The following is a 17,316-nucleotide window of genomic DNA, read 5'->3' as shown; positions in this document are numbered from 1 at the left end:
TGCTTTGCTCCTGGCTTGGGAAAAGTGACGATGAATGAGAGAGGGTGTGAGATGAGGGAATGGAGAACACTGAAAGGCTTCCCCAAAAATGAGGCCAGAGTGACAGCAAAAGAATGTTGGATACAGAAGTATGAAAAGTTACGAAAGGTCTTTGGGTCAAACTACATGAAATGGATCAAACAGCAAACACTTCATTAGTTTACGACCCACTTTCAGGCACTTTTGGTATTTTAGCCTGTTTCTCATAAAGTTTTAACTAGAGACAAAAAAAAGAAAACCCTCCACCCAAGGGAGGTTGACGTTAAGAAGTGATTCGCAGCTAATAGCCACATGCTCATCCTGGAATTTCAATTGTTTTGAACGCCTGGATAAATATCAAAGGATGATGCCTTCTTTTTATTAAGAGCATGCAAAGTGATGTTTATTTAAAATAAATAACAGAACTGCATTGAAGTATAACATAATGAAAGCGGTAAGATTGTGGGACAATATTTGAAAATTAAGTCTTGACAACGTATTGTCTATTTATTTATTTTTTTAAAAAAAAAGGCAACTCTGAAAGATGCATTATATTTCTGACATAATAAATGAAAGCTTACAAACTTTGGAAGGCGCTTCTAACGCCCATGAGCTTGTTGGCTTGAACTTGTCGGGCCTCCTTTGTGTAGTCATATGGAAAGGCATACACGCGTAAGGTTCTCGGACCCGACCATATCACGATCACAATATGTCTGACGGCTTCGACAATATTTGGACCTGTTGACATGACTTTCCAGGAATGCGTTGCAGTTGAGGCATGAACACCAACAACTTCGTATCCAAGGGATTTGGCCTGTTTGAGAAAAAAAATAAAATAAATAAATACGAATTGAACAGAGAATGGAGTGACCAAAATGCCCTTTTTTTCGATACTTACTCTCGTTAGATTCTCTTTTCGAACTCGGAATGGATAATCCAGTTTATGTGTTGAAAGAACCAAGGCCGATTGGAGGCATCCATCTTCATCCCGCTGCTCCCTCCAGCAAGTCGAAGAATTGAATTAATCCCATAGTCGTATGCAGCTTTCTGAGCTATTCTCAAGTTCCAAGTCTTTCGTAGGTGCCACTTGCTGAGATAAAAAAGACCGGAGTTTTCTCCCTCTCCAGGACCCGTCCCAACGACAAGCGGTGTCGAACCGGAACTTGAGAACGTTCCATCGAAACAACCTCGAGATTCTTCAGTATCTTAAAGCTTCGTTTCCAGTTGACGCTAGTGACATGCGCTCTTTGCGTATCTGAAGTGTCTGACTCATCGTTCGAGGCAGCTGGTCCAGAGCTAGGGCCCCCCGAGGGCACAGAAGTACGTGGTGCTTCACCTTGCACACGTTTCGCAGCCGCAGACAGGGTGGTGCTGAACTTTCGCTTAGCACTAGTACGTAAATGAGCCCTTGACGATGAGCTTTCAGCTTTCAGCTTCCTGCTCCGCTGGTTGCGAAAGAGTGTCTTCCATGTCATCAATGAATGCCTCGTCCAGGTCGAACTCATCGTCATCCTCGGTAAAGATATCATTATTCTCATCATCGCGGGATCTAGATAAGAACGCTCGAGCCCTCGGATGTTCCTTAGTGGTGTCATATGCCAACAGGTAAAGCACGAGTCCATTGGTACAGATGGTCCCTTCGTTCTGAACTGACTCGAGGATTCTAACATTTATAGTGGCACCTTGTTGATAGCCGATTATGCACCGATGGGTTCGAACAGGACAGAGCAAGCTACTGATCAACAACCCCTTGCACCTCAGAACCTTTTGGACAGCGTCCTCAACGGTCGCTTCATTTACCGATTCCAATGCATGAAGGACCCTACGACTCGTGTCCTCGTGCCCATGGAAGATGTGGAACAAACCCTCCTCAGATAGGTAGACGTACATAGACCTGTGTTTGCTTTTTGAGAAGTCTGCAAACATTCCTGCCTGACTATTTTCCTCGAGAAAGTAGTCAATCGGGTTTCCGTTTCCTGGACGCTGGAAAAAAAACCTCCCAGACCTAATTGTTATTTCATGATGCAGGAGCATCACCTCATATTTAGATATTGGATATGAAAATGTGACCTATCAGTGATCCCAGGAAACGCATCCGCATAGCATGCTTAGCGGAAAGCGCTGTCAATCTTAGTGCTGTAGTGCGGACGTGGGCCGTCGTATGCCCTGGCCGTTCGACGAAACTAGGGAATTTGTTGTAGCTTTGTAGTGCTCGAAGGCTCGCAGGGGATGGGCTATTGAGGAGGCAGCCGATGGTGACGAATGGGAGTTGAACGTGTTGTTATGGTTGTCTTTGAAGCATGCAAAGCCCTTTCATATCCGGACATCCTCCCGAGTCACCCATTTTGAATTAGCGTACCCAATGAAAGTAAAAATCCTCGTTTTCAAGGATGTCTTCAAGATCCGTGATACCTTGCTGGGACATGTTACGCCCGAGCCGACGACGAGGTATTGGAGGGGATTGCCAGCACAAGCGGCTGTATTGCTGTTCGAGGGTCTTGGAGATATGGAGGATACCTTGCTGCGAGAGTCCTAGTTGTGTCTGGGCCGCCAAAGGCATATTGGAAGAAACTACCAGTAGAACGAACGTGCGGCTGCATTTCTACCCGAGAACCTTGGCGATATCGGGGCAATAATCTCATAGCATATAGTCCTCGGCGAATGAAGATAGAACACATGGGACTGCAGGACATTGAACAGCTTCGCTGCAGGGTTAGGGATGTTTCCACACCGCAGCGTGTTCGCCTCGATACCTCCTACAGTCAAGGTCTTGGTGAAGTATCTCTCATGCAAGCTATGGTCCTGCAATGTTTTAACCTGATTAATATAAACTTACGAACTAAAGTTCAATAGGACAAAGAGAGAGGTCTTTATTTTCAGGACAGACGAGATCTCATATGTTATGATATCTGTACCACGTGTAGTATTCTAAGTCATCGTATACGCTATGTCTATCTATATGGTGCAGTCCCTTTTCGTGGCAGCAACGACGCCTCTCCTCTTTTCTGGTTCTGATGTACTACCTTTCCTTGGTAGTGCCTTCTTCTCGATGGTCATTTTCTTCACCTTATAGAGCTGATAGATCTCGCGGTGGTGCTGGACGAGAAGTACGCGTGCCAGCACCCAAAGTCGCTGTTTGAGGATGCAGCTTTGCTTTCTTGCTCTCGAAGTGCGGCCGGAGCTGACTAGAATTCGATCCTTCGCAGATATATGATGTGTTCGGCCTACCAGTCATTCAACATAAAAAGAAAACAAATAAAAAAGTCAGTTGTTTGCCAGCTGCAAATTACCTCAATCACTAGTTAATTGTGTGCTAGTGTTGATAGCAAGAAGGAGGTGTGTTGAACTAACCTTTGGACTACAATCGCAGTGGCACGAAGAGCTTTCAATTGGTTGAAGGTGGCGAGCCCGGATATGAACATCTGGTTGGTAGAAGCGGTCTGATATCTAAAAAGGCATTAACAACCAGAGCAAAGTAGTTGAGAGTGATAGCCGTGATTGGCCTTTGGTTCATCGTGGTGATATGGGAGGCTAGTAACTGTTACGTACCGAGGCTCACATTTTTATTCATAAGGCTAGAACATTTGTGACGGTCATGGCGGGTCCTTAATAAAAGGCTCCCGCCTGGCACCAATAATAAAAACAACTTTGATCTTCTTGACTTAGCGAACTCTAGGAAACATCTCAGTAACACATGAGCCAATTGAGCTTGAGGCAAGTCTCGGATGATGTATAGATTCCTTGTTAGGCCATACTGTGGGATATTATCTGTATAGTCGGTTTTAGGCACCACCCCGAGGGCCGCAAGGTGATCAGGGGACGGTAGCCGAAGAGCTTGCATTACATCGACCCTCCTCAATAAACAAACCCTTCTTGTCCTAACTACGTAGAAGATATTTGGATAGATAACGAAATTACTATCCGACGACACAGCAAAGCTTTCAAATACACTCAAGGATCTATTAAGCCGGGCTGGCCACGACATAAAGCAGCAATGCATGCGTCAGATTCTCCTTAGCAGCGGCATATAGTGAATACAGTTGCAAGGTCATCTGCCAATCTGTTTCGTGCCTCAGTGGTGGCAACGAAGACTCTCCTCAGGCAAGCTTCATTCCGGTGGATAATAGATTTGGAACTCCATCTTCCCTGAACTGACCGAGCGCGTCATGGTGAGGTTTCCTGCAGCTGCTTGTTTGCCTGTATTCGGCTATTTTGGCGCCCATCGTAAGCTTTTAGCTTTTCTTCCCTGTGCGCATCCTCGAGAGGTAACGTATAACAACGCGGGTCAAACGACGACGATATGGCGTACGTTAGCCTTATGCCCGCTTGATATGGGTCGAAACTAGAGGTTGAGGCCAAGCTGGCCAAAATAAACTGGTAATAAGTGCCAAAGATATCGAGGCCAAAATGCACCCCAGGTTGTGTCAAACGGGCAATAGGAACACCTTGAAGCCCACGTTCCTTCAGATACTGGTACAGACCCTGCACACCATGGTATAGATCGGGCAAGGAAAAAAAGGGGTCAGGGCAGGTAATTAGAGATGGGGTTTTGGACAGCTTGAGGAGCTTTGGTAGGACAGATGATGGATTGGAAAGTGAGAATAAAATGTGGATCTACACATCACGTCTATTCAGTTTTTTTTTTTGTTTTTTGTAAGAAAATCAGACGTGGGTCCACGCACAACATCCATGTTGTGTAAAAAAATATCTACAGTTTAGCGCCACTCTCTCTTCAACCGTCAATCCTCGGTAGTAGCCTTCTTCACCTTCCTAGATTTATCAGTCTTTCTGATGTACTTGCCGCCCTTCCCTTTGTTCTTTTTTTTCTTCTTCTTTTCCTCCTTAGTCGCCTCTTCTTTCTCATCCTCTTTCTTTTCCTTTTCCATTTTTTTCTTGGGCTTTCTTTGATGATCGGAGCTGACGGGACGGTCGTGTGGTTTACAGTTGATCAGCTCATATTTTTTGGGAGAGAGTTCCCTTTCTCGGTAGGGGAAACAGGTCGTTAGTGATTCGGCTTTGCGCGTTTAGGTATAAAGAATCTTATTACAAAGCAACAATGTCAAGGGTTAGATTACTTTTTTTTTATATATGCCCCGGAAAATGTTCATTTAAAGGAGTTTACCTGGGTTGAGGTTGATTATTTTTGTTTTGGTACCTAGCGGATATCGTAGCCCTCATTTTGTCATGGTAATGAAGGAGCCTTCCAGAGGTTGGTTGTTGCGAAATCTGGGTTTGAATTCTACCAAAGAAAACACTGGTTGAGTGGTCAAATCGGCCTCTGAAGGAGCTCAACGGCTACGGCATGGACCTCACGAACATATGATACCGTCAACTTTTCGGCATCAGTGTCAGTGAGCGATGAGATAACCTCAGCGTTTGTGACAAGACCAAAGGTTGGGATATTTGAAATGTAAGTTATCGTATATAATGCCATAGACTAGGAGTTGAAGGATATATGAGAAGATCAGAATCTCCAGATACATTTGGCGGCAATATATACATCAGCCTCATTGCTACAATGGCAGATACAAAGTTATTGTATCGGCCAAATGGCGTTGCGAGTTCCTTCTTCTCGTTATGACTGAATGTGGAGAGCTATCGAGGACTCTTTTTAATGGAAATCATGTGGCTTCGAGACCCCATTCCCCTCGGTGGACTTGGTTTCCATGTTGGCTATGTGTGTATCAAGCTCTGTATCAGCTGCTGTACGCTTAGCATCTTGATCTCTATAAGCGTGGACTTTTTTTATTGGAGCGAGGCCCATCAATGTGTATCGTCACTGTGGCAAGAGGACCAAAGATCTTTAGAATGATATTAGCCATAGGCAGTGAAAGAGCTTCGACTGAGTTTCCTTAGGATGATATTGTGTATATCACTGTGGAAAGTGCCAAGCAGATCCAACTCAAAAGATGAGTCGGGTTCAGCAGCAAGCTCATGTTACATCAATCTCCTTTGGTGGCAGACCTCTCCTTGAAAGGTATGAACAGAAGTCTTTTATACCCATCTAGAGAAAGTATACTATAAAAGAATGTAAGCAATGTTAGTCTATGCAGCTAAAGATTGAAGTTGAGGTTGTTCGAGTAGACATGGTTTACTTTTAAGCAAAAGGTTGTAATCTGTGAGAGTGTGAAAGTATGAGGTGAGAGGATGAAAAGGTGAGAGATAAATGTCGTTGTATCAGCGTGAAATGAGAGAGAGAGAGAGGAAGAGAGAGGTGTATTTTTAGGTGTATGAAAGAGAGCAAAACAAAGGCTGAGCAGCAATGCAACTCGAAACAAAAGGATCACATTTAAAAAAAACACTTCTCCAATCTACACATGCTAAATCCAGGCTTCAGTATGACTAACAACAAGAAATGAAAAAGCTGCAAAAGTTGTTAGATGCGCAAAGAAGTGGAGGCAAGTGAATGATAGACATAGTGATTATAGCTTGATATATGCCGATTTTTTTTTGCCAATTGATTTTTACTGATTTTTTTCTTCCTTGAAAGCACGGAGAACTAGGTCTTTTCTGTCCATGAATTGATGAAAGCTAGATGGGCAAATATTTTCTGTTTTACGGTTCAAGGGATAAACTAAGTGATTAAGCCCATAGAAGAACCAAGATCTTGCCTTCGTGCCACCGGCTTGTATTTTTTTTTTTTTTTTTTTTTTTTTGGAACGCATCGAGAAACCCATCGATTATCATATATCAGCCCTGCCACTAAAAAAGACGCGTACGAAATTTCAATTTCTTAATAGCTGTTTCTCAACGCTCATGGCACAAAAATGTTCTACGCCTTAAGATGTCCAATCAATTTAATCATGTACGTGTATTAATGGTTAGAGGAACTCATCATTGAAACCTGGTTATATCATGAAGGCCATGGACGACGTTTGAAAAGGCCAATCATTCGGTCTGAACGGGCATAAAATGTATTTATTCACGGTCCACAATCTTATTTAGCACACAGCCACGAATCCTTACGATGCATTGGGAGCCTCTGTGGCTTACGTGTAATGCACTGACAGGCTGGGTCCAAACTCGAAATACTGAAAGAACCTTTGTTGAGCCCAGGAGGAGGAGAGGTATCAAGCCGGCACCAACAATAGGATTTAGTCTACTACAAATATGGCTAGATCCTGAAAGGTCTTCGTCTTAATTTATTTAATTCTTTGCACTAATGTGTTTCTTGTTCCTTTTACAACATTCTTGGACAGTCCCGTTTTTTAATGGGACGGACTATGTCTGTTGTCGTTGCTTCCCATTCATGACCTCATTCAGTGAAAATTTCCTCATGGAAACAAAGGATAGTTCGTCACATTATTTCTTTAAGTTTCTTTTCTTTAAAAAAAATTCTTCATTCTCCACTGCATTTCTCCTAGATATTGTTATACATTTGATTAGATCGCAGCGCAGTCTAAAGTACAAGGCATTTGAAAAAGCATGAAGCATTGATTCCTTGTATCTTCAAAATACTAAAACTCGTTCGATGCGAATTTATCAACGTCAAAGAATGAAGTCAGAACTGTACGTTCTGCAAATTTGCGTCCAGACAACGCGCGTGAAGCAATAGCGGCTTCGTCTACTGTGTTGTACTTGACAAAAATCTTGCCCACGCCTGATACTGGCTGACCATCAACAGGACGAGGGATCTTGATATCAATCACCTGACCAAATTTACCACATTCGTCACGAACGTCCTCAACAATTTCTATAATAAAATAAAAGGAAGTCAATATAGATTATATAGATTAGTCTTTAACAATATCTCTTTGAAGATTACTGTTACTATACCTTCATAATCCTGATCTTCCTCGAGGTCTTCTGGTGTGACCATATTGAGTAACTGCAAAACATTAGTTGGTACCACTTCTGTAGGACCGACACCTGGAAGCATAAGATTAGGATGCAATGCTATAGCGTTAGCGCCACCAGCCGGGTTTTGGTTCCTTGATGATCCAACGCTAGCACGCTGCACAACTAGCTTCTTCTCTCCCAACATCATATTGTTGAGCCCCTGACAGGCGATATCCGTTATGTTGGGATCAAGGTATTCACAGAATGCAAAACCCTATGGACAAAAGAAAAATGAGAAAAAACAAAATATGCATTAACATAAAAAGAAAAGAAAAGAAAATACAACAAGACATGCATGAATGTCGGGACAGTATCAATGACATACCTTGGATGCTCCAACATTATTCTCTTTTACCAAATTAAATGCCTTCAATTCTCCAAATGCAGTCAGAAGCTCAATAACCTGCTCGTCATTCAAATAGAGTGGAAGCCCTCCGATGAAAATCTTGTTCTCACTATCAGGTACATTCGTTGAAATGACTCCAGGCACGTGGATTTGGGGGACTTCTTGGTTTGTACCCTCCGGAGGCTGGTAGTCTTTAGGTCGGCGTATCTTGAGTGATTGTGCCTGGAATACAATTCCATCAAATGCCATGGCCGCTGTCGCTTCTTCGGGAGTACGAAACTAGTTAGTGCAAAACAGCAAGGAAAAAGTTGTTAATATAATTAATTAAAGTTGCCAAGTATAACAGAAAAATGAATGTTATGCATACCTCGACAAAAGCATAATTCTTTTCATAGTTAATATGAACGGATAGTACAGGTGCACCTCCCCCAGTGGTGAGGTTCATGCTCATCATAGTCTGATTGAAAAAATTAGCCAATGATTCCTGTTGCGATAGTACAATCCAAGTAAAAATGTGATGATCGGTTAGCACTTTTTCACTCAAGCAAAACAAATAAGCACTTATTGACTGTTGCTGTTTCACGCCCAAGTACCTCATTAATGCCCATAGGAAGATTGCCACAATAAAGCCTCCTCTGCTGTCTTGCTAATGTATGGTCAACTCCATTTGCGCCCATGGGTGCGTTGTTGTTGTTACGGAATCCAAAGCCCATATTACCAAAAGGATTAACCCCCATCGCACCTTGTGGGCCCATAGGGAAGTTCATGCGAAGAGGACGAGGCGGTAATTCATGAACAAGTTGTGCAGCACGCTCTGGATCCATTCCTTGAAGGATTTCTGATCGCAGCACTGCTGGTTGCCCAGGTGGAGGGAAGATCCCTAAGTTTGCAGAAAGTGTTGACAAATGTTCAAAAAAAAAAACCCCCCTTAAAATAACAAGCAACGACATGTAACCGATAATTTCTGCTCACATACCCAAGTCCTTGACCTGTTGAACAGTCTTGTCTTCATAGCCTGGAGGCGGTACATCCCAGTTCTTGAGCTTACGCACCCTCTTGTTGATGGGTAGAATGTTGTGCTCATCCAGCAAAGGTGACATTTCGCGAGGTGGACTCCTGCTTCTACTCGATCTTCTACCGCTGCTGTATCTACTATCGCGATATCTATCGTCTCTCTCCCTCCCAGGTCTTCTATCACGGCTGCGGTCGCGATCTCTACGGTCTCTCTCATAACGTTCATACTCACGGTCTCTGTCCCTGCGGTCTCTCTCACCACGTTCGCGATCACGATCACGGTCACGGTCACTGCGATCACCTCTTTCCCGCTCACTACGCCTGTCGCGCTCACTACGTTCACGATCGTCACGACTGCGTTCAGACTTATCTCTCTCACTGCGATGTCTATCTCTGTCACTTCTTTCTCGATCACGATCACTGCGCTCATGCCGTGAACTAGAGGAGCGATGTCTATCTCGGTCCCGCTCCTTCTCTTTATCCTTAGAATCCTCTCCCCTATGGCGAGAACTTCGACGATCTGATCCTTCATGCCCATCATATTCGCCTAGAAATAAGAGAGAAAGAAAAAGAAAAAAAGAAAAGTATGACATCAGCAAAAAATGAAGTGTTGAAGGGTTTAATTATAGTCAACTCGACCATGCAACAATACATACGCTTCACGCCGGCTCCCATTGGGTTAGCAAGCTCTTCGGTAAGCTCTGACAGGAAAGAATTTGCCAATTCTGATGCTCGGCCTGAGAGAGGCTCGCTCTTGATATGATGTGAGTGTTCTACATAGTTGTGGTCCATCATCGGATTGAGATTAGTATTTACAAATCCTGTTGTTATTATGAAAGTGAATCGACTAGAGGAATTATGGATTATCCTCATGGTGCTACTTCAAATATGCTTCTTAAATGTGGTTAACAGTTGCATTTACCCATGGTTGGCGAGTCTTTCAAGGATGAGAAGGATGCAAAGAATGGCACCAATGTTCTGCAATTTTTTGTTGTTCGGGTGGGTTACTATGGTAATTCGGTGGCTTTGAACAAAAGGATTTGCTGCCAAGTCCGTAGAACCAAAAGTGAATTGATTTTCCCAATCACTTGATGTGGTCAGTGCCAACATTTATTCAGCTACTATCGAATGACTTGTTGACTTATTAACTGTTATTTTATTTCTATCATGAGGAAATAATATTAAAGTGTTGCTCTAACGAACTTCAGAATAAAGAGTTTTTCTCGTCCTGCCAAACGGGTTTTGACAATCTAAAAGTTACAAAAAATGATATAAATACAGGTATCATTCATAAAAATAGCTAAACACTGGCATTTTTTTTTTTTTTTTTTTCGTTTGCCACTTTTACTCCCTACTAACTACATACACTTGAATCAAATCCGTCTTGCCGCATAATATTCCTTATTTCATCCGGCTTATTTTCATTAATGACCACCATATAAAAGACACCTATCGAGGAGAGGAGACACTATTAAATCAAAATCACGGTAAATCAGTAAGAGAAAGGCTCGCTGTAAAATTGAAAAAAAAAAAAAAAAAAAAAAATAGAAAAAGTATCGCTTGTATTACCTTAATGTAGGGTAGCAATTCATCAATTACTTCACGACCATCAATTCCACCAGCCCAAGCAGCTTCCACAGAATTTGATCCAACTTCTTCTGATGGAGTGAGAACATACGGTGGGTTGAAGTAAATTAAATCAAATTGACCCTGCAATCTTGGCAGTAGACCAGAAATCAGATGAGTCTCAATAATTTCAACAGAGACCTTGAAATAAGGTGTCGATTGAAACGGGAATGTGTTAGTAACTATCAGTTTTCATATTCATAGAGTCGTTAACGCTTTTTTAAAGTAGCATGCCTGATTATGTTTAGCTGTTCTTTTAGTGGCTCTTGTTGCTCTAGGATTGATATCTGTGCAGAACTTTACTGACATTGCAAATAAATTAAAGCATCTATCAGCGTTCGTCCAGGATCATCGGGCTCGACTTTGGGACTATCTATTAAGCCAATCTGAACTTACAGCAATTCGATTCACCCAAAATTTTGGCGACGAATGCAGTGACGCAACCCGATCCGGATCTGTTCCAAGTGATGCAAGCAGGCAAAAAAGATAAACATATGGATTGTACATTGAGCGTATAATGGATATTTAGGGTGTGCCCGGGGTAACTAACCCAATTTCTAAAGAAATTTTTGGCTGTAGCTCTTTCAGAAAGAGAGCCTCATCCTCGAAAGCGTCCAAGAATAAAAATGTATCCTCTGTTTTAAAGAAAGATAGAATAAAATAACGTAAAAGAGCTGTCATAATTTAATAGATCTTCCTTTACTAGAAGGGCCTCCATGAGCCTTTAAATGCCACTGTGAAAATCACCTGCAGGTTCATAAATGTGTTCATAATCCTGTCGTTTGAGATGTGAGAGATCTGGTGTTGGCAACATGATGGAATGGCATGAACTCTGAAAGTGAGTGCTTACCATGTTTTTTTTTTTTTTTTTTTTCTTAGTGATAGATTTGGTGGCAACTTGTTTCGCCCAAAAAAAAGCCACGAACAACATTAGTTGGCCGTTCGCCAGTTGTCCCACACTTCTTCCAACAGCACAAAGAACGGAGCCAGGCACATACGTCAAACGCACTTTAATAGTTTCACAAAACAGCATCCATGTCTGGCATCAGCACTCGCATCGGTAAATTGAGTCCGGACTAATCGCGAGCGATGGAATGGTTTTGAGTTTACTTTCCTCACTCGTCTCCCTTTTTTTTTTTGCATGTCATCTAAATTCGTACTTTTTATTTTTATTTATTTATTTTTTTTTATTTTATTTTTTTTTTCATTTAGACAAGGGTCAAAAAAGATTCGCTCCAACACTCAAAACCCGGCCAAATCGTAATAAAACTGTCGTATCAGAGGATGGAGCCTCTACAGCCACACCATCTATTACAGGAAGCGATGCAGGATCCTTCGGAGCCACCTTGCTGGCAGAGCTTGATACCGAAAACAACCTTACGACTCCGACAGCAGCAACGCCACGCTCTTCTAATACCCTCTTCAGTCCACAGCAAGCTCAAAAAGAAACTGCCCGGAGAATGTCAATTGCAACCCCAGCGGCTAACTCATCAAACATTTCAACTTTGACTTCCACTAAGGCTAATCGATCCTCTGGACAGACCATCTCTGTATCAACATCCCAGGCTACTACAAAACCATTATCTCCATCACCGCCACCTTCGCCTTCTTCAGATAGCGTACCGTCTTCTTCCTCAGCAGCAGCGATAACACAAGCATCTTCGTCAATAGTTGCAGCACCAGCATCATCCGCTTCATTATCTCAAAAACCAGTCAAAGGGGGTTCAATTATACATGCCCCTACCGCAAAACGATATTCAGATGCGCATGACCTTGATGATTATGACGGGAATAGCAGCATTGAAGTCCCAAGCCATATATCGGTTAGGAAGCGGGTTAAAGGGAAGCAAATTGCTCGACCGAGGAGTCACACTGCTGTTGTAATCAGTGCTAGTCGTCACCATACAGCAGATGATGCCGATGGGACTGGCGATGGCATCGAAGGAGAGGACGGCGAGGAATTAATGCCCGACTACTCCAACATGTACATGTATGAATTTACAAGAGATCTCGGCGTCGGAAGGCGATCTAAAATATATTCAGAGATCCAGAAGGCTTTGGAGACCAAGAAAAAGGTTGACAAGAAGGCACAGCGGATAAGGGATATTCGACGCATGGAAGGACGTGGGCCATCGCCGCCTCAGGAAAGCGACGATGAGGTAAATGATGCAGACGATGCAAGTAACACAGGCAATACGACCGACGAGCAAGTTAAAAACGAAAAGATGAAACGAGCGAAAAGCGAAAACATCGCTCCGAAACCTCCACAAACTCATAAAACGTAAAGGAATATAGCCGACTCGTAATGCTACTCTTGTCTTTATTATCTTTTATAGTTAGTATTGTTACTAATTACACACAAAACAGTCTTGCTCCTCAGGTTCGGGTGATTGATGGTCGAATCGAATTGGACATGGATTCATTAACTGTTGATCATGCAGTAGTAGAGGCAAATGGCCATCGAGGACCTCTAGAATACGTCGAAGAATCGTCAGCAACTAAATTCGTCAACAGCGCATCATTTAGCAAAAAGATTCGTTCAGAAAGATGGACAGAGGCAGAGACGGAACTTTTTTATGAAGTAAGCCATAGATTTAAAAAAAAAAAAAAAAAAAAAAAAAAATCAGTATGGATTGGGAAGCAGAGAATCAAAGAAGAAAGGGTTACTCTCTATTAATTCCTTCATCTTCACTTTATGTAGGCTATTTCGCAATGGGGTACAGATTTTGGCATCATTTGTAGATTATTCCCAAGCAAAACACGGATCGCGGTTAGAAATAAGTATAAACGAGAAGATCGGCTCAACCATAACCGTCTTGCTGCAGCCATGAATAAGAAGGCACCTATAGGTAACGAGCTATAGTTTCTTATTCATATTATACTCGCGCATAATATCACTATTTGAATGTGCTCCTATTAACATGCACAATTACTCTTTATGTGTAGACTTGGATAATTACTCGAAAATGGTACAAAGGGAGTTTCCTGAAGTTGATGACCTTGAAGCAATCAAGCTGCCTGAAGATGCGGAGGATAACCAAGAGTTGTTGGCAGAAAATGCCTCTGAAGAAGATTACGACGATGGAGGGGAAGAAGTGATACAAAATGTACAAGATGAAGACGATGGAGAAGAGATTGTTGGCATGATAGAATAAAAATACTTTATGTTGCCACCTTTCTGATATTATGTCTATTCTAAAGATCAATAATGTTTAAAGCTTGGAAGTGGTCTCATACGACTTCTTGATGAATTGGGCGATCGAGTGCGACAGTGAGTAAGTTGTCAACATGGGATTAACACCACTGGCTGTAGGGAAGGCGGAAGCATCAGCCACATACAGATTCTTGACCTCCCAGGTCTCTCCTGTAGGCTTAAGAGCCGATTTGCTGGGGCTGCCTCCCATGCGACTAGTAAAATAATGAAGAGTGAATTAATTTTCAATAAAAAAGAAAAAGACACTTTAGTCTGCCCAAATACTCAGCTATACTTTAATAAAACTTACCAAGTTCCCATTTGATGTGCTGAGCCAATATTTGTGGTATGGGCACTAACACCAATCTTCTTGACCTGCGCTAAATACTTCTTGAAAGCGGGGTCATCATATCCCAACTCGGGATTAACATCGAATGGCTCGAGATCACGATGCGTGGTCCAGACGGATTTGGCGCCAGCGGCAACTAGAATACGGAGACAACGATCAATTCCCTCTTCGATTGAAACAGCGTCGTGCTTTGAGAGACTGTAATTAATGCGTGGTAGTCCGTCGGAGCCAATACTAATAAAGCCTCCCTCCCGATCGCGGCAAAGTACAAGGAGAGGCATGATGTGGTTCATTTCCATCATCCGACGCTTATGATCAGCGGCATTTCTCCATTTAAGGAAGACAGAGTTTAATGCGGGGTGGTTTGATGGAACCTCAATCTTGGACCCATATCCTTTTCCATCCGTGTTTTCAGCTACAGTCGTAATCTTTAAAATAAAATGAAAGAAATAGAATGGCAAATGAATATGAAGTTAAAAAAAAAAAAAAAAAAAAAAAAAAAAAAAGTGGGGGGCATACTTACAGCAGTCATAATTGAACCTTGGTAACACTCAATCTTCTCATCAAACTTGCCAAAGACATAGTTGACAGGATGGAGATGTAAGTGACGTCCGATATGCTTATTCTTGAGTCCACTTCGTTGCAGAATCGCAGGTGTGTGAATTGAACCAGCCGAGACTACGACCTTTTCTGCATGGACTGTAATCTTTCGCCCGTTTTGGTAAGCAACAACACCCACAGCCTTACCCTTTTGGATCAGAACATGTTCAACAAATGTATCCTGCATGAACTGTGCTCCATGATTCTTGGCGTCAACCAAAAAGGTCATTAAGGTTCCTTGTTTCTCACCAAAGCGACATCCGAACCCACACCAACCGCAAGAGTGCTTATGACCACCAGTGTTTTGAGGAATATTCCCAGTAGGATAGCCAAGTCGGCGGCAACCCTCCAATAAAAGAGCGTTAGGACGGTTATGCTCAATGAACTTGTCCGTGACGTGTAGACGTTCGATAATCGTATCAATCGATTGTTGGTAAGCTGGAGATACAAAGTGGGGTAGACCTAGCTTGGCCCATTCTTCACGGACATAGTATGGGAGCTGTAAGGATGCGCACCAGTTGACGGTCGTTCCACCGCCCCATGTATTGCCGGCAAGAATTGTGATGGCTCCATCGTGGTTCGCCAATGATCCGCCTAGACAAAGTATGTGGGATAAAGAAAAAACAAATAAAGTATTGCCATTAACTTCGCAGGAAAGTACGTTATTTGCAAGTGTGGGGGTTCACTTTGTGTCAAACATCACTAAAGCAAACATGTGCATGAAACAAACTTTTTCGTCACTGGATTGCATTACCATTCTCATACAACTTCTGAAAAGCATCAGCTTGATCAAGAGTCAGCTCGCTCTGAGCATAGCAATGGCCTTTCTCAATCACCAAGACGCTCTTGCCAGCCTTAGCCAACTCAGCAGCAGCAACTCCACCACCTGCACCTGAACCGACAACGACGACATCGAATGTGAGCTCAAGTCCCTCTGGTGGTACTTCAATAAAGTCGTACGAAGGAAATGTCTTTGCTGAGTAGCGCTCCGAGTGCATCTGAGGGTCAGGGCCTGGATAACCAATACCACGGTGAACGGCCTCAAGGGGGGAAGAATAAAAGGTGACGGCAGCCAAGCTACACATGGCACGTGAAAGGATACGGAACTTGGTGATCATGCTGTTAGACCACGAAAGCACAATTTGGGTGCGCTGCTCTCTTGAAAGAGACGGAAAATCTCCATAAGTGCCTCCTAGAGCCAACGTTCCGAGTCTTATGTCCATCCATAAATCAAATAAATCCAATATTGACAAAGTTCGTTGTTAGAATGAAGATCCAAGAATGGAACCTGTTGATGTATCCTCTGCCCGCAGAATTATTTGATTTTCATGCAAAGTGAACAACTACAGCTTACTTTGTGGAAAGAAGCTTGAAAACTGTGCCGAGTTCTTCAATTTTCTCGGGTGGAAGTGAATGAATCTTTTCAACGATGGTATCAGCGAGGTTTTGATTCACGATCCCTGCTTTGGCAAAGGCACGTAAAGCTTCTTCATTTGTCCCATCAGAATAGTCCCGAACAAAATTTTCGAGTTCCTGACCGGTTAATTCAGGGATGAAGGTGTCTACAATAGCGATCAGGACCTTGACTTGGTCGCTGGTAAGGGTAGGCTTTACTGCGTCGGACGGAATGGCCATAATGAACCTTTATAGAATATCAAGCGTCTTCAAAGTGAATGATAAAGAGTGAACCTCCCTGATCTTTGAATTATTTCAAGTATCGGAGTTACTGGGTTATTAGATTATTGGGTTGATCAAAAGGGACAGATAGAAAGATAGAAAATGAAGAAAGGAAAGGCAAGGAGGAAAAATGGGACAGAGGATGTCTCCTTTTATTTTACACAAAAAGCGTTCAAATTGCTCTTCGGCTCTAAATCTCTGTATAGACTTTATACTTCGCTTCGGCCTCTCTTTCTCTACAGGCGAACCACCAAAGATACACACTCACAATCGGTTCAAGCTCCCGGCCCAATGCCAAGCTCAGAACAATCCATGGTGGATATGACATCAAAGGATATTGCAGAATCGGGACCAGAAGACCCACTTGTATTGAAAGAGGTCATAGGAAAAAGCAACTGAGGCGTATACCTCTGTCTCGCACGACTTGTTTCAATCTAGGCTCGTCACCAGCCTGAGGACGAAGCGCACGTGTGTTTACACGTGCTGCAAGGCAAGCGTGCCTAAAAAGGCAACTGGTGGCTTGCTCTTGCAGATGCTTCTCTCTCAGGCTGGTGACGAGCCTAGGATAAGCCTACTACTTTAGTAATTGATATCGGACTAACCAAAAATGGCATCGGTATAAGTCTCTACAGTCAGGTTTAACTGGCAAAATAA

The 17,316-nt window shown here is 42.8% G+C and overlaps 6 protein-coding genes across 6 annotated transcripts; 1 reads left to right on the top strand and 5 right to left on the bottom strand.

The window, feature by feature from the left end:
- Positions 1-595: 595 nt before the first annotated feature.
- BCR41DRAFT_394593 (hypothetical protein) lies at positions 596-2,578 on the bottom strand (the record flags this gene model as incomplete). Its single annotated transcript, XM_022028657.1, has 5 exons — positions 596-832; positions 917-1,016; positions 1,159-1,407; positions 1,520-2,001; positions 2,378-2,578. The coding sequence occupies 5 exons, from the start codon at positions 2,576-2,578 to the stop codon at positions 596-598; spliced, it is 1,269 nt and encodes a 422-aa protein (XP_021883077.1).
- A 507-nt stretch (positions 2,579-3,085) lies between these two features.
- BCR41DRAFT_394592 (hypothetical protein) lies at positions 3,086-5,452 on the bottom strand (the record flags this gene model as incomplete). The annotated part of the gene is made up of 4 exons (XM_022028656.1): positions 3,086-3,242; positions 3,370-3,465; positions 4,328-4,500; positions 5,318-5,452. 4 exons carry the CDS (start codon positions 5,450-5,452, stop codon positions 3,086-3,088), a joined length of 561 nt encoding a protein of 186 aa, XP_021883076.1.
- A 1,863-nt stretch (positions 5,453-7,315) lies between these two features.
- On the bottom strand, positions 7,316-10,187 carry BCR41DRAFT_350084 (hypothetical protein). The gene is made up of 8 exons (XM_022023601.1): positions 10,140-10,187; positions 9,874-9,990; positions 9,180-9,764; positions 8,797-9,083; positions 8,571-8,687; positions 8,183-8,482; positions 7,795-8,071; positions 7,316-7,711 (listed from the first exon to the last, which is right to left on the bottom strand). Exons 1-8 carry the CDS (start codon positions 10,141-10,143, stop codon positions 7,476-7,478), a joined length of 1,923 nt encoding a protein of 640 aa, XP_021883075.1. The 5' UTR covers positions 10,144-10,187; the 3' UTR covers positions 7,316-7,475.
- A 173-nt stretch (positions 10,188-10,360) lies between these two features.
- On the bottom strand, positions 10,361-11,657 carry BCR41DRAFT_380501 (S-adenosyl-L-methionine-dependent methyltransferase; the record flags this gene model as incomplete). The annotated part of the gene is made up of 7 exons (XM_022027267.1): positions 10,361-10,467; positions 10,584-10,685; positions 10,787-10,984; positions 11,078-11,145; positions 11,240-11,298; positions 11,394-11,478; positions 11,591-11,657. 7 exons carry the CDS (start codon positions 11,655-11,657, stop codon positions 10,399-10,401), a joined length of 648 nt encoding a protein of 215 aa, XP_021883074.1. The 3' UTR covers positions 10,361-10,398.
- A 139-nt stretch (positions 11,658-11,796) lies between these two features.
- BCR41DRAFT_420752 (hypothetical protein) lies at positions 11,797-13,998 on the top strand (the record flags this gene model as incomplete). The annotated part of the gene is made up of 5 exons (XM_022029935.1): positions 11,797-11,903; positions 12,056-13,124; positions 13,211-13,424; positions 13,545-13,692; positions 13,790-13,998. Exons 1-5 carry the CDS (start codon positions 11,879-11,881, stop codon positions 13,996-13,998), a joined length of 1,665 nt encoding a protein of 554 aa, XP_021883073.1. The 5' UTR covers positions 11,797-11,878.
- Positions 13,990-16,773, bottom strand: BCR41DRAFT_350082 (hypothetical protein). The gene is made up of 5 exons (XM_022023600.1): positions 16,340-16,773; positions 15,740-16,197; positions 14,909-15,579; positions 14,347-14,813; positions 13,990-14,251 (listed from the first exon to the last, which is right to left on the bottom strand). Exons 1-5 carry the CDS (start codon positions 16,618-16,620, stop codon positions 14,056-14,058), a joined length of 2,073 nt encoding a protein of 690 aa, XP_021883072.1. The 5' UTR covers positions 16,621-16,773; the 3' UTR covers positions 13,990-14,055.
- Positions 16,774-17,316: the final 543 nt, after the last annotated feature.

Source organism: Lobosporangium transversale (genome assembly GCF_002105155.1).
Source record: "Lobosporangium transversale strain NRRL 3116 chromosome Unknown BCR41scaffold_11, whole genome shotgun sequence".
NCBI classification, from domain to species: Eukaryota; Fungi; Mortierellomycota; class Mortierellomycetes; order Mortierellales; family Mortierellaceae; genus Lobosporangium; species Lobosporangium transversale.
Note: the sequence above shows the minus strand (reverse complement) of the source record. Positions and strands in the feature narration are given on the sequence as shown.